We start from the raw sequence: 14,819 nt of genomic DNA on the forward strand, positions 1-14,819 counted from the left end.
AGGTTTGTAGAGACCACAAGCTTTTGTAGTATCAAGAAAATCAATTAGTAGTTTAACATGTGGATCGAGGTATTTGCGCTGCTTGTGGTAATCTGGCTGATATACAATGGATCTATCAGCATGTGGAGGGCTAAAGGCCTGCCTCCAGGTCCACGGGGTTTGCCATTTATTGGAAGTTTTCATCATCTATCTGGAGATGTTGCAAAAAGTGAGAGGGCATATGATTTTCTAAAGCAGTTTTTTTGTAAATATTTTTGAAATTTTACGTTACAGATGGACTTAAGTTGTCCAGGGAATATGGCGATATTTTCAGTTTGAAACTGAAAGACATGAATGTAGTTTGTGTGTGTGGATACAAATTAATCAAGGAGGTAAGGTTTGGGACAAAAGTTGAACAACCCCGATCATATTAAAATAAGTCTAGGTGCTATTTCTGTTCAAATTAGTCATTTTGTTAAGATGATGACTGACAACCCAAGGAAATTTTCTGGACGACCTACTACTTTAGCTTTTAAATTATCTAGAGGAGAAAAATTGGAAGGTGATTAACTTTGGATCTAGTACATTAAAAGTTAAATGCATCTCAATATATAACATATTTATAGGCATCACTTCATCATCATATAACCCTCAATTGGTGGCTCATCGCAAATTTTTCTACACTGTTTTGCGAAACATGGGTTTAAACCATCATCACTTCGACAAAGTTATCACAGATGAGCTGCCTTATTTTATCAATGAATTCCAGACTATGGCAAAATCGGGAACACAAGTAAACCCAACCATCCCATTAGAATGGGCATCTTTGAATGTCCTTGCATACTTTGTGTTTGGAAACAGGTAAGAAAGCAAGATTTAGTTTAAATGTGTAATGGTGATGGTGTGTGCAATTTTGGTTGTTTTATAATTTGTAAATATTAGGGAAACGTTTTTTCATCCTGTGTAGATATTCATATGGTGATGTCAAGTTCAAGCGTCTTCTTGAGTACAACAACAAGTATTTTCATTTAATAACCAAAGTAAATACTCCCGGATTCTTGTTAGTTTCATTCATTCCTTACCTTCATAAATTGTGGCTTCCCAAAATTGCAAGGGAAATACAGGAATGCAATAGGTGATTATTTATTTTAATATGTTTTAAGGTATTTGCTTGTACTGGTAATAATGAAGTGATATTTTAGAAATATTGAAGATTTCTTAACCAGTGAGATTGAATACCACAAAACCACTATAGACCCAAACAATCCAAGGGACTTCATTGATTATTACCTGCTTGAAACTCAAAAGTCCAAATTGTTTACTGAATCATGTCAGTGAGCTTGAATAGTAGTAGTGGAATTATGTATGTACATTTATGTGTTTTTTTGCAGATCTGATCAAAACAATGCTAGATTTTTTTGAAGCTGGAACTGAAACAACTCAAACAACACTAAAATGGGCTTTAGTTTATATGGTTAACAACCCCATCGTACAGGGTTTGACATTCTCATTCGAATTAGTTTACGATGAGATATTTTTTTGTAGTTTAATATCTTGTGACAAACAGGTTTTCACAAAAACAAAACAACCAAATTTTTTAAAAAGATATTTTTTCACAACAGATAAGGTACAAGCGGAAATTGACAGTGTTTTGGAAAGTGGCAAATTACCTAAATATGAGGACAAGCTTAATATGCCATATGTAGAAGCAACAATACTAGAAGTACAAAGAAAAGCCACGATTGGTCCATATGGTAAGATTTGGGTTAGGGGGGTTAATAAAAGTAAAAAGGGAACAATAATGAGACCACCTTATTTTTGGCTGTGGATGCTCTCCAAAAGCTCTTCTAAGTCAATGAAACTTACTTTAATCTTTTTTGGTCTGTAATTTATGAGCGGTGGACGGTTGTGAACCCTGGTAACAAGGGTGTTGTTGATTCACTTCTAAATAACTTTGGATAGTGATTTGTGTCACCCTTTCTTGTAACTGCGCCATTTTGGAGTAACATATATTGTGCCTGATAGGAATAGAACGTGCCACTATAGAACAGGCCAACCTTGGTCAATATGTCCTTCCAAAATCAACTGTTGTGTTCCCACTGTATCATTCCATACACTACTCACCTGAACATTGGAAAAATCCCAACCAGTTTGATCCTGAAAACTTTCTTGACCCTGATGGCAAAGTTGGAAATAGACCTGCGTTTATGCCTTTTGGTGGAGGTACGTTTGTAAATAATTGTTTGTCAAAAGTTCGATCCAAACATTTACATAAATAACATGAAATTTTACCTACAGGTTTACGAATATGTTTGGGTATGAACATTGCTAAGCAAGAACTTTTTATGATGTTCGTTGCAATGCTCCAACATTTCAAGCTTAAACCTCCAACAGGAGTCAAGAAACTGAGTGAAGAATATATTCCTGGTCTAAGTTTGCAGCCAAAGCCTTTTGAAATTGTGATGACACCTCGTTAACAATAATACCAATATGTTTTGTTCAATATTTCTTGAAGGACCTGATTCTGAAATGACCTGTCCATGTATGCATTATTGCCTTCCACTAATGATCAGAGAGAAAACTGAAAATAGGTTTTGATCACTATTCGTTTACGTATTTTTATCGTTTTTGTTGTTTTAACCAACCCTTTATCATTGTCAAAAAATTGCCTTGTTACCATTCGCGTGCCAGTTAACCAGATAACGCTGTAACATACGTCACAGAAACCAGTGCTTGAATTGCGTAATGTTTTGCGTGCAGCTTTGCACATGTGCTGCATAATCCCATAATGTGACCCAAATGATTTAGCCATCGAATATTCTCGAGTAAAGTGATTCATTCAACATCCTGTTTACCACATAAAATGTTCTCCTATGATTAGGTCACATCACACCTATGTTCTTGTATTATATTACTTCGAGCGGTTCGTGATATCACGTGACATTATTGACCAATCAGCTCTCAGTACGGAGAGCTTTAAAGCCCAGTGTGTACCTGTAAATTCATTCTATTTGATTCCATTCGATTCTACTTGTTCTATCGTATTATTACACTGCTATTATTACTGAGACTCTAAAAGCTATTCGCTGGCTTGGGATTTATTCCCACAGCCTGATAATAAACTGTTTATTTGGAATCAGCGGTTTGCTGGTGAGAACGAGGCAGAAGCAGATTTAACAATCGAAGAGACTCAATAACCGCTCAGGCCATCGAGACACTGTTAAATATCTCTGAGAGTTATTTACAACACCATGTTTTGAACGCAATGTTATTTATTTTTAAATCGTATCAAATTATTCCACTTTCTAAACCTGAAATTTTCCTCTAACCTCAAGCCGGGACTTAAACAATACGCTATAACGAATTTGTGCGTTAGCGCACCACCCATTGTATTTGTTGTACCTACTATTCTCTATTAAACACTGGGTAGCGCAAGTCTGAGTCTGTGCAGGAGTAATTTTGAGGTAAATTCAATACGACGGCGCCATATTGGAAGGTTCCAACTAAGCCAGGAAGAGATAGCGGAAGCCATTTTTTTTATTGAAATGTCGATGTCGAATCAAAACAAAAAAATAACTGGATGATAAGACGCTATAAATGAAAAAGTAACAACTTCGTGATTTTGATAAAGTTATTTTCGTAATTTCTAAATTCACATTTTTGTAATTGACAGTAAACTGCAGATTTTCTCAGTAAAAGCTTTTACCAAACCGGAGGTTGCTTCAGCAGATTATCCCCAAATTGATTCGCTTCGATGCAGAGGTATCGGGTGCATACAGGGAGAATGAACAGGTATTGCTTCTTTAATCTAAATGTCCTAAAAAATCATAAAATGAAAGTTTTTATCATATCTGCTGACAACAGCCTACGCCAATTTCGCCAAATCACTGAGTTTTGCCAACTATTTGTTAAGGTATCGCACTTAAAGCAAGCCAGCTACTTACGTGCCAAAAAATCTTCAAACTTTAATCAAACAGACCTGGACACCGGTCGCGCTCGTTTCAAAACTGGAGGCGAATGTGTTTCAAATGGTTTCTGCGGTCGTGCGAGACTTGTAGACAGTTTTTGGTGTGTTTGTGCTCGGATAATCACATTAAATAGTTTTTGCTGTGTTATTGATAGGGTATATGCGTGTGAAACGTGGAAATGTATTAAATTTGCGCTTATTTTGAGTTAGCGAGCGTTTGCGAGCGGGCACATGCACGTCGTTTCGACGTATAAATAGTGGTCGTGACAGTATGTTTTTTCGACGTTGAAGTTTGAAGCATCATTTGTTGTAGATTGCAAACACTAATCTACGTCTTTTGCGTGTGAATTATCAACGTATTTTGTACGTCATTAACATAACGTCGTGATCTCGTTTAAAATCGGTGTAAATTGCAAACACTAATCTACGTCTTTTGCGTGGAAATTATCAGCGTATTTTGTACGTCATTAAAATGAAGTCGTCATCTCGTTTAAAATCGGTGTAAATTGCAAACACTAATCTACGTCTTTTGGGGAAAAATTATCAACGTAAATTGTACGTCAATAAAATGACGTCATGATCACGTCTAAAAGCTTTTCAACGTCTTTCGTGTACGTTAAATCGATACCAATGTACGCCTATTCAACATCAAGAAAATGAGTTAATGCAAAGCACTCAACAAGTGTCACAAAATATTCAAGAATATTGAATCACATTGGCAAGCTAGTCAGAGGAAAATGAAGAATTGAATGAATCCTCCGCAAAGTCACCCTTGCCTCCTTTCCGTGCAGGAGCATGATTCAGCAGCTCTGCGAATAAATTCTGCCTCGCTAAGATCTGGGTGGTTGCCGCGTACGCTTTCTAAACATGTTCAAAAAAAAGCCCATGTCAGAAGCACTACTTTATAGTTAAATGTAGCTTTACAGCAAACTATGTGTAAGTAATGTAACAAGACTCCTGTTTAAAGGTAATGCAAAACCTGCTCAAATTATAATTTTAAATAGCCTACATTCGCATGGTTCGTGCAACTTACGTTCCTCCGACATTGGATATGACCTCTTTCTTTTCTGCTGTCTCAACACTGGCAGTTCCATTTCTAAATGAAGTATATAAATTAGGTGTAATAGCTATATATGCAAATGTAATACAGTATGTGAATTTTACTGTACAATCTTGACTTTGGCGTTTACACAGCTTTACATGTTGTTCATAATATTGTACTTTATTTAGAAGGAAATGCAAAACTGCATGTTAGCAAATTTCCATGCCTTTGACTCCAATATCATCATTAGCATCATCGCTCCCAATTAACTCTTCAGTGTCCGAGTCACTATCACCTGAGTTAATATATATTATATGCATTAGATCAGTTTTCAATCCTAGTCAAGTTTTTGACTTGAATTTCACGTCGTTCAGACGTTGAATTCCCACCTTCAATTCTACGTCAAGTTTTTGACTTTAATTTCACGTCGTTCAGACGTTGAATTCCCACCTTCAATTCTACGTCAAGTGTTTGACTTGAATGTCACGTCGTTTAGACGTTGAAATATCAAATAAAGCTATACGTGTAGTTTTCGACACAAATTTCAGGTCATTCGGACGTTGAATTGCCAACTCCAATTCTACGTCTGGATTTTAAGTTAAATTCAACGCCATTTCCACGTTTATTTTGGGTCGAGGTATGTACGTCAAGTTATCGACGTCTAATTGACGTAGTAAAGACGGTGATCATCTACGTCGCGATTTGAACCAAATCTCAACCTTGTTTGGACGTCGAATTTTCTTGATAGACGTCGATTTTACGTCCGACCTACTATCAACATACGTAAAAATGACGCCGAGTGCCTACTGGGGAGTGTTTTGCGCATTACAAACTATTATGGAATCCCGGCCTGTTGCACTCTCCGAGTGCATGGCGCAAAAGGAGCTACTCCGGCCGACTGACAAAGGCAGCGCAACATATAGCGTTTATTCTATCCGTTTAAATTTCTGTTAATATAACTTTAGCCTATCGTCGCTTATTTGTAAAAACGAATGTTTCGAGTAACGTCAGCGTATAGTGGAACAACGCCGCAAGTGGCGAAATTTCATGCTTAAAGTGCACGCTATTCATTTCATAAATCAACAAAATGTTTCAAGGGACCTTCTTCCCTGAGTTTACTCTATTTCAAAACGTTTTTTTCTTGCGGTGAACTGTCTTAGATCGTGATGTGTTGATTGACAAAATTATTATGTAGAGGGCAAAATCATAAAATGTTTACACATCGGCGCAAGTGAAAAAAGGATGGGTGATAATGAAAAAGCACCTACATGTGGAATATGTTTTAAAGTCGTAATTTAGTTTTGTAAAGCTCATGTCACAATAACACAAATGCTTTATTGTGGAACTACGTCGAAGATGGGCGTTTCATCAAACCGAAATCGGTTTATCGACATACTTACCAGATAGAGCCGTCCTCCTTAGTCCTGCGAAATGTTTGGCGGAGAGTTAGTCATCATTGCATAAAAACGGTCATGTCGTTAACAGGAAGTTAAGTAGGCCTAAGATAACATTATGACGCATGAGTTGAGTTGTGAGATTTCAGGATAAACAAATATACACAAGCAAAAAAATAACATTAAAATCATGAAAAATATACGCCTTCACAGGAAATACGCAGTTTTCAAGTGGCAAAATAGATATTTGCAAGTTCTGCCTATTTATTTTAATACGATAAAGGTGACTACAAGAAGTATTTTAGGAGTTGTCTTTGGGTAACTGTACGTTGTAACGTTTTCGTCCCAAATTAACTTGCTTGCATTTTTTGTTATGCGATGAACTTTCTCCAACACGCAGTTGTCATTTTACAAAGATCGACAAGAACGTACTATAGGTTATTAATTTGTATAAACTATTACTTGTTGGTGTTAGCTTGATTTTTATAAGCTTGTAACAATATCCGCTGCACGGTAAGCGAATGAGGATATGATGTGTTGCATCACGAATTCAATTTTGTGAGTCATCGTATGTTTTTGTATGCAATATCAGTTTTGTAGAGACCACAGGCTTTTGTAATGTCAAGAAAATCGATTAGTAGTTGAACATGTGGATCGAGGGTATTGTGCTGCTTGTGTTAATCTGGTTGATATACAATGGATCTATCAGCATGTTAAGGGCTAAAGGCCTTCCTCCAGGTCCACGGGGTTTGCCATTTATTGGAAGTTTTCATTATTTATCTGGAGATGTTACAAAAAGTGAGAGGGCACGTGATTTTCTAAAGCAGTTTTTTGTAAATGTTTTTGAAATTTTGCGTTACAGATGGACTTAAGTTGTCCAGGAAATATGGCGATATTTTCAGTTTGAAAGTGAAAGACATGAATGTAGTGTGTGTGTGTGGATACAGCTTAATCAAGGAGGTAAGGTTTAGGACAAACGTTTAACAACCCCGTTCATAGTAAATAGGTACAGGCGCTATTTCTGTTCAAACTAATCGTTTTGTTAAGATGATGACAGACAGTCCAAGGAAATTTTCCGGACGACCTACTACTTTATCTTTTAAATTATCTAGAGGAGAAAAATTGGAAGGTGATTAACTTTGGATCCAGTACATTAAAAGTTAAATGCATCTCAATATATAATATATTTAAGGCATCGCTTCATCATCATGCACCCCTCAATTGGTCGCTCATCGCAAATTTTTCTATACTGTGTTGCGAAACATGGGTTTAAACCATCATCACTTCGACAAAGTTATCACAGATGAGCTGCCTTATTTCATCAATGAATTTCAAACTATGGCAAAATCGGGAACACAAGTGAACCCAACCACCCCATTAGAATGGGCATCTTTGAATGTCCTTGCATACTTTGTGTTTGGAAACAGGTAAGAAAGCAAGATTTCGTTTAAATGTGTAATGGTGATGGTGTGTGCAATTTTTTATAATTTGTACATATTAGGGAAACGTTTTTTCATCCTGTGTAGATATTCATATGGTGATGTCAAGTTCAAGCGTCTTCTTGAGTACAACAACAAGTATTTTCATCTAATAACCAAAGTAAATACTCCCGGATTCGTGTTGGTTTCATTCATTCCTTACCTTCATAAATTGTGGCTTCCCAAAATTGCAAGGGAAATACAGGAATGCAATAGGTGATTATTTTTTTTAATATGTATTGAGCTAATTGCTTGTCGAGGTAACTGGTATTAATGAAGTGTTAATTTAGAAATATTGAAGATTTCTTAACCAGTGAGATTGAATACCACAAAACCACTATAGACCCAAACAATCCAAGGGACTTCATTGATTATTACCTGCTTGAAACACAAAAGTCCAAATTGTTTACTGAATCATGTCAGTGAGCTTGAATAATGTTAGTGGTTGTGATAATTATGTATGCACATTTATGCCTTTTTGCAGATCTGATAAAAACAATGATGGACTTTTTTCAAGCTGGAACTGAAACAACTCAAACAACATTGAAATGGGCTTTAGTTTATATGGCTAACAACCCTGAAGTACAAGGTTTGACATTCTCATTCAAAGTAGATGATAATGAGATAATTTTAGTTTAATATCCAGTGACAAACAGGTTTTACATAAACAACCAAATTTTTTCAAAAGATATTTTTTTCATAACAGAAAAGGTACAAATGGAAATTGACAGTGTTTTGGAAAGCGGCAAATTACCTAAATATGAGGACAAGCTTAAGATGCCTTATGTAGAAGCAACAATATTGGAAGTACAAAGAAAATCCACGATTGGTCCATATGGTAAGAATTTGGTTGAGGGGTGGGGGGAGGTGTGGTGTGGGGGGTAATAAAAGTAGAGATTACCTTATTTTTGCTGTGGATGCTCTCGAAACGCTGTTCTAAGCCAATGAAACTTACTTTAATCTTGTTTGGTCTGTAATTTATGAGCGGTGAACAGTCGTGGACCATGGTAACAAGGGTGTTGTTGATTCACTTTTAAATAACTTTGGATAGTGATTTGGGTCACCCATTTTTGCGATTGCACCATTTTGGACAACATATATTGTGCTTGATAGGAATAGCACGTGCCACTATGGAAGAGGCCAACCTTGGTCAATATGTCCTTCCAAAATCAACTGTTGTGTTACCACTGTATCATTCCATACACTACTCACCTGAACATTGGAAAAATCCCAACCAGTTTGATCCTGAAAACTTTCTTGACCCTGATGGCAAAGTTGGAATTAGACCTGCCTTTATGCCATTTGGTGGAGGTACTTTTATAAATAATTGCTTGTCAAAAGTTCGATCCAAACATTTACATAAATAACATAAAATTTTACCAACAGGTTTACGAATATGTTTGGGCATGAACATTGCTAAGCAAGAACTCTTTATGATGTTTGTTGCAATGCTCCAACATTTCAAGCTAAAACCTCCAACAGGAGTCAAGAAGCTGAGTGAAGAATATATTCCTGGTCTAAGTTTACAACCAAAACCTTTTGAAATTGTAATGACACCTCGTTAACAATATTACCATTATGTTTTGTTCAATATTTCTTCAGGCACCTCATGCTGAAATGACCTGTCCATGCATGCATTATTGGCTTCCACTAATGATTAAAGTTGTGTTTTTCTTTGTGTACAGTGATTACTTTATTTTAACATGCACTACAAAATTTGTCCAGGTTTGCCTTGTACCGCGTCTTACTTATATTTTACGAAAGACAAAATAAATTTATAATGTTGGGATCAAGTGTGCCTTCAGGCATTCGTTTACGTATTTTTATCGTTTTTGTTGTTTTAACCAACCCTTTATCATTGTCAAAAATTTGAAAAATTGCCTTGTTACCATTCGCGTGCCAGTTAACCAGATAACACCATGTTTTGAACGCAATGTTATTTATTTTTAAATCAATTTATTGCACGTTTTAAACATGAAATTTTCCTTTAACCTCAAGCCATATGGTTATGCCTAAAAAAATCAGTCACGTGAACCTGTGGCCTACGAATCCCCTTGGACATACGCCATAGCGAATTTGTGCTTTATTGCACCACCCTGTATTTGCTGTACCTACTAATCTCTATTAAACACTGGATAGCGCAAGTCTGAGTCTGCGCAGAAGTAATTTTGAGGTAAATTCAATACGACTCCGGCCATATTGGAAGGTTCCAATTAAGCCAGGAAGAGATAGTGGAAGTCGTTGTTTTTATTGAAATTTCGAAGTCGAATCAAAACAAAAAAATAACTAGATTATAGAGGAAAATTTCAGGAACGTGCAATAATTTGATACGATTTAAAAATAAATAACATTGCGTTCAAGAAATGGTGTTATCTGGTTAACTGGCACGCGAATGGTAACAAGGAAATTTTACAAATTTTTGACAATGATAAAGGGTTGGTTAAAACAACAAAAACGATAAAAATACCTAAACGAATACTTATGTTTTGGGTACCCGGTCCCGGTCGGATATTGACCAATTTTCAATACCCGGACCCGGCCGGATAATAGACTTAATTTTACCGCATAGGAAAGCATTTTTGTCCTAAAAACGGACAAACATTTCGCAAATTACTCGTTTTTGCGACCCAGTCTGTGATACTCGCCGATTTTTCTGTTATTTGTTATTAAGTTTTTTCGTGACGTGCTATACTGCACCGACTACTCCGTATTTATCGAACCGTGACATGAGTCGATTGCCTGTTTCTACATGTGTCTCGTTTTATGTTGCTTGTTGATGTGCCCGTTATTCTGATTTGTTGGCGCCTGAATAAACATCGCCACATTGGTGACTCCGAGTATTAAGCACGACTGCTGATAAAATGGAAGAACACGGTGTTGCTCTCAAGTTACCGCAATTTTCGGTAAAACAACCCCGCGTGTGGTGAAGCACAGTTCGCCTTGCAAAGAATTTTAGATGACCAAACCAAGTACTTTTACGTGGTGGCGGCTTTGGATCAGGATACTGCTCAACGTTTTATTGATTTTCTTGATTTTCCACCAGAACACTTCTTATACACTTCTTAATACGTTTGGTCTGTCACGGTAGCAACGACATCTAAGTTGCTAAACATGCCCCGTTGTGGGGATCGAAAACCTACGGATATTATGGACGTGATGCTAGCATTGCTGGGTCAACATAGGTCTTGCTTTCTTTTTGAATATTTGTTTATCCAACAAATACCAGAAGAAATTCGTACTCATGTGGCAAAAGGGGACTTTATAGATCTTCGGTCTCCAGCAAAGAAGGCAGATTTCTTATGGCACGCCAGTGAAGACAGCTGCAACTTTGCAGTTGCCAAATTACGGCCAACACTACGCCAAACACATGACAATTTCTGTTACTACCATCAACGCTTTGGTGCAAAGCTCGGCACTCAAATGGAACTAACATACGCACGTTCGGTTCAGAAAAGCTTTTCCTGCAACTGCCGTGTGGAAAATTTGCGTGGAGTTTTACTGTTGCCGATGTATCAAAACCCCTGCTTGGAGCAGATTTTTTGAAAGCGAAGGGAATGTGTTTGGATTTTAAAAGACGCCGTTTGTGCACTGGCACGGCTGAACATAGTGCATTTAAACCCTGCGTTTCAAGCGTTGATCAACATTCCCTGAAAAAGGTTCTCATGATGAGTTGCCTCGCAAGCGACCAAAGCCACACCCATTTTCTTCACGGGTTGGGCAGTTTGCAAACCTCATGCAACCACTGCATCAGGTAGCCACTTTGTTTCCCATACCAAAGAAAAAACAAAGAACAAAGGCAACCATCAGTGAACAAACAAGTGAAATGCCGTTGATGAATGATAGAAGCAAAAAATCAGGGGTACAACAACACATTACAGCTCACATTAAAGGTTACAAAGCTTCCAGTAAGGTTTTGCAAAATGGCCCTCATTTCATTTCCTTGTTGGAGTTAAAATCCCTTGACGACTCATTGCCGCCAGAGGAAGTTTATAACTTGAAACAATGTGACAGCAGATTTAAAGTTGGTTGGCTTTATGATAAAGTTATCAATAGCTACCTATGGCAATTAACAAGCATTTACCCACATACCTTGTATGTTTGTTCTAATGTGGCTCAAACATTGCAGAGGAAGGCTTCAATCAAAAAAGTTTGGGAAGGAGTAAATTTGCAGGCAAAACAAGCAATTTTTATACCTTGGAACCCCTCAGGTTTTCACTGGGTTTTGCTTGTTGTTGACATCTTTAGCCGAAAAATGTTGTACATCGACCCAATGACAATGCCTTGTTTGCAAACCGACAACAATGTTAAAACTGCAAGAGTCATGGTCAACTATTTGTTAACAACAAAATTTGGTTGGAAAATTACTACTTTGGAAAGTCCACAAAGAACTAAACAACCTGATGGATCAAGTTGTGGAGTAATGATTTGTATGTATGCCAAATGGCTAGCAACTGGTAAAAGTCTCCAACAAAACACTTTTGTGCACAGCTTCAGGCTTGAAATCTTAAGTTTGATTGCTGGATAAATGCCTTCATGATACAATGGACAAAAAAATATGTAAATCATGCAATGATAATGTTACTGACCTCTTACAACTGGACTGGATTGAATGCACTCGATGTGTTGGTACTTGAAAATGCAAATCAGGACAAATACTTTGTTTGTGCACTGTAAAGGTAGCTGCCTAGTTGAGGTAGCTGCCTAGTTGAGCACAAGTGTGTTCAACCAACCAAATAAGTCTGAAAAGGCTAAACGTTCTGCACAGGGATGAGTTTCATTACAAAATTGAACGTCCCTTAGCCTATGTATGAATGTGGTTGACCGTTAGGCCATTACTTTGTATTGTGTCTGAACCCTTTGTGTGGTTGCCGACTAGCTAGTATCGGGTAACCCAATGCTCGCTGAACGCTTATATAAGTGTGGCTAAAACCGAAACTCCACCATTAAGCATTTTTTTTATTTAGTGATCATTTTTGTTCACAATTCCTGATTGTGTAATGATGTTAAATTTAAAGTAATTATGATGTGAATGTTATCTTTGAAGCTGATATATGCTTGTAAATAACTATATCGAGCATATGCAATTTTAAATTAATACCCAGTTTCATATGGCTGCTGGCGAGGCGTCTGGGTTGATTAAAAAATGCCAACGATCACAGAACAGGATGCCTCTTTGGGCGTGATGGGAAATCCTGTGTTAACTTAAAATAGCTGAGATCTAACAATTAACTATATTCACAAAATTTGTTATAGGTTGAGACTGAAAATATTTCTCTTCATGAAGCGCAGGAGTCATTTTCGCATGTACAGCAAATGACCCGTTGTATTAAAATATTCAGTTTTAAACCTCAACCATGGTAATCACAAGTAACCTTTCACTGGATCTGTGAGTACATTTTGTTTGCTTTCAAAGCAATGGCATTATGCGATTAACCGGGTTATGTTAGAAAAATAATAGGCCATAGGTATAACCGGATTTGTCCGTAAATTTAATTTTAGACATTACTTCTCTACACATTCAATATTGCATCCACAGCAAATTTATGCGACAAAGCAAGTTATTGTTTCAAGACCCTACAAACGTCGTTTGTGATGCAACACGCGCTACAGTGACACACAATTGTGACGTAGACCTGGAATCGTTTCGTGGCATACAGGCAGGGTTCTAGTCATTTCCCTCCTTTTTAAAGCGTGCACGTGATGGATACAATTCTGGCATTACCTGGTAGGAATTCGGTAAAGTATGATACCATTTTAATGTAAATAACAGATAAAATGCAATAATATAAATCGGTACTGATTCGACCGTGCAGATTGTGTGATAGAAGCACTGAACCAGGTTTTAAACTATTAATGGTTATATTATGGCTCTTCTACTACAAATTGGTTCATTTTGCCATTGATTAATCACTAGTAAGGCTCACTTTAAAGTAACCCCTGATGTACTGTGTTATCGAATTCTAAACTGAATTCAAAACTAAGATTATTTAGTATGTGACAGACTTTAATCACATTCCTGTTAAAAATTTTAATGCAGCTTGTCGGTAACCAAGATAATTTAATAGTAAAGTTAATGGATGCGAATCGAAAAATTTACAAAGGAAGTGGAATAAAACAAAGTGAGCAAAGGTAAGAAGAGACCGTTTGGCTGAAGTGACCAAATCAATTTTGCTCAGCACCGATTCTGAGGAATGTGAGCCATCTTTGACAGAATCCTCAACAAATTGTACCATTTCTTCCAACTGTTTAAGATATTTTTTCATAACCCAGACCTGTCATTTTCTAATGTTACCAATGATGGCAGTTCTGTACAAGCAGATTCTAGTATTGGTTGTACATCACAATTACAAAGTGACTTCAGTGCTGAACTTGCGGATGACATGAGTTGTGACTTTTCCAGTATTGATTCATCAGATTCTGATGTAAACGATGTTAAAACTACGTTGAACTCGTAAATTGGATAAATCAGTTTCAGATAAGACACAATGCTGCAGATGAATTCTTAGAACTGTTGCAAAGACAAGGTCATGCAAACCTCCCATCCACCTGTCGTACATTGCTTGGTGTAGGTTATCCCATTGACATTAAAAAAAAATCTGGGATGGAATATTTTTATTTTGGTCTAAAATTCTATTTTTTTATCTCCTCTCATCCATGTTAAAAGAAGCCTTTTTATGACGGTAAATGCTACTACACCAGAACACAGCCAGGTTGCAAACCCTCATTGGGGATTACCCCATGTATACCCGTCGAAACTGCAGATACTCGCATGGGAATTTCCCTTATTCGCTACTTGCTGTTCTCAGTTGCACACGTGCTGATAGCATATCTAAACTGGCGTGCGAACTACAAGTTCAATCTGCTAGGTGATATTTTTCGCTGATAGTTCAATGCACATAGGTTCTACTCTTAACGAACAATTTCAAGGATCCTACACCTTTTCTTGTTTGCCACAAAAT

General features: G+C 37.0%; 3 protein-coding genes across 3 annotated transcripts; all 3 read left to right on the forward strand.

Annotated features, from left to right (window-relative positions):
- The first annotated feature begins 57 nt into the window (after positions 1 to 57).
- On the forward strand, positions 58 to 2,456 carry LOC145890159 (cytochrome P450 2B15-like). The gene is made up of 10 exons (XM_082981191.1): positions 58 to 208; positions 274 to 371; positions 460 to 541; positions 606 to 840; positions 947 to 1,114; positions 1,182 to 1,309; positions 1,371 to 1,475; positions 1,602 to 1,733; positions 2,005 to 2,202; positions 2,278 to 2,456. Exons 1-10 carry the CDS (start codon positions 58 to 60, stop codon positions 2,454 to 2,456), a joined length of 1,476 nt encoding a protein of 491 aa, XP_082837317.1.
- A 4,573-nt stretch (positions 2,457 to 7,029) lies between these two features.
- On the forward strand, positions 7,030 to 9,425 carry LOC145890160 (cytochrome P450 2U1-like). The gene is made up of 10 exons (XM_082981192.1): positions 7,030 to 7,180; positions 7,245 to 7,342; positions 7,430 to 7,511; positions 7,575 to 7,809; positions 7,909 to 8,076; positions 8,151 to 8,278; positions 8,345 to 8,449; positions 8,567 to 8,698; positions 8,974 to 9,171; positions 9,247 to 9,425. Exons 1-10 carry the CDS (start codon positions 7,030 to 7,032, stop codon positions 9,423 to 9,425), a joined length of 1,476 nt encoding a protein of 491 aa, XP_082837318.1.
- A 2,258-nt stretch (positions 9,426 to 11,683) lies between these two features.
- Positions 11,684 to 12,385, forward strand: LOC145890161 (sentrin-specific protease 2-like). Its single transcript, XM_082981194.1, has one exon. The coding sequence runs from the start codon at positions 11,684 to 11,686 to the stop codon at positions 12,383 to 12,385; it is 702 nt and encodes a 233-aa protein (XP_082837320.1).
- The last annotated feature ends 2,434 nt before the right edge of the window (positions 12,386 to 14,819 follow it).

The sequence above is a fragment of the Ascidia mentula genome, chromosome 2, assembly GCF_947561715.1.
Source record: "Ascidia mentula chromosome 2, kaAscMent1.1, whole genome shotgun sequence".
NCBI classification, from domain to species: Eukaryota; Metazoa; Chordata; class Ascidiacea; order Phlebobranchia; family Ascidiidae; genus Ascidia; species Ascidia mentula.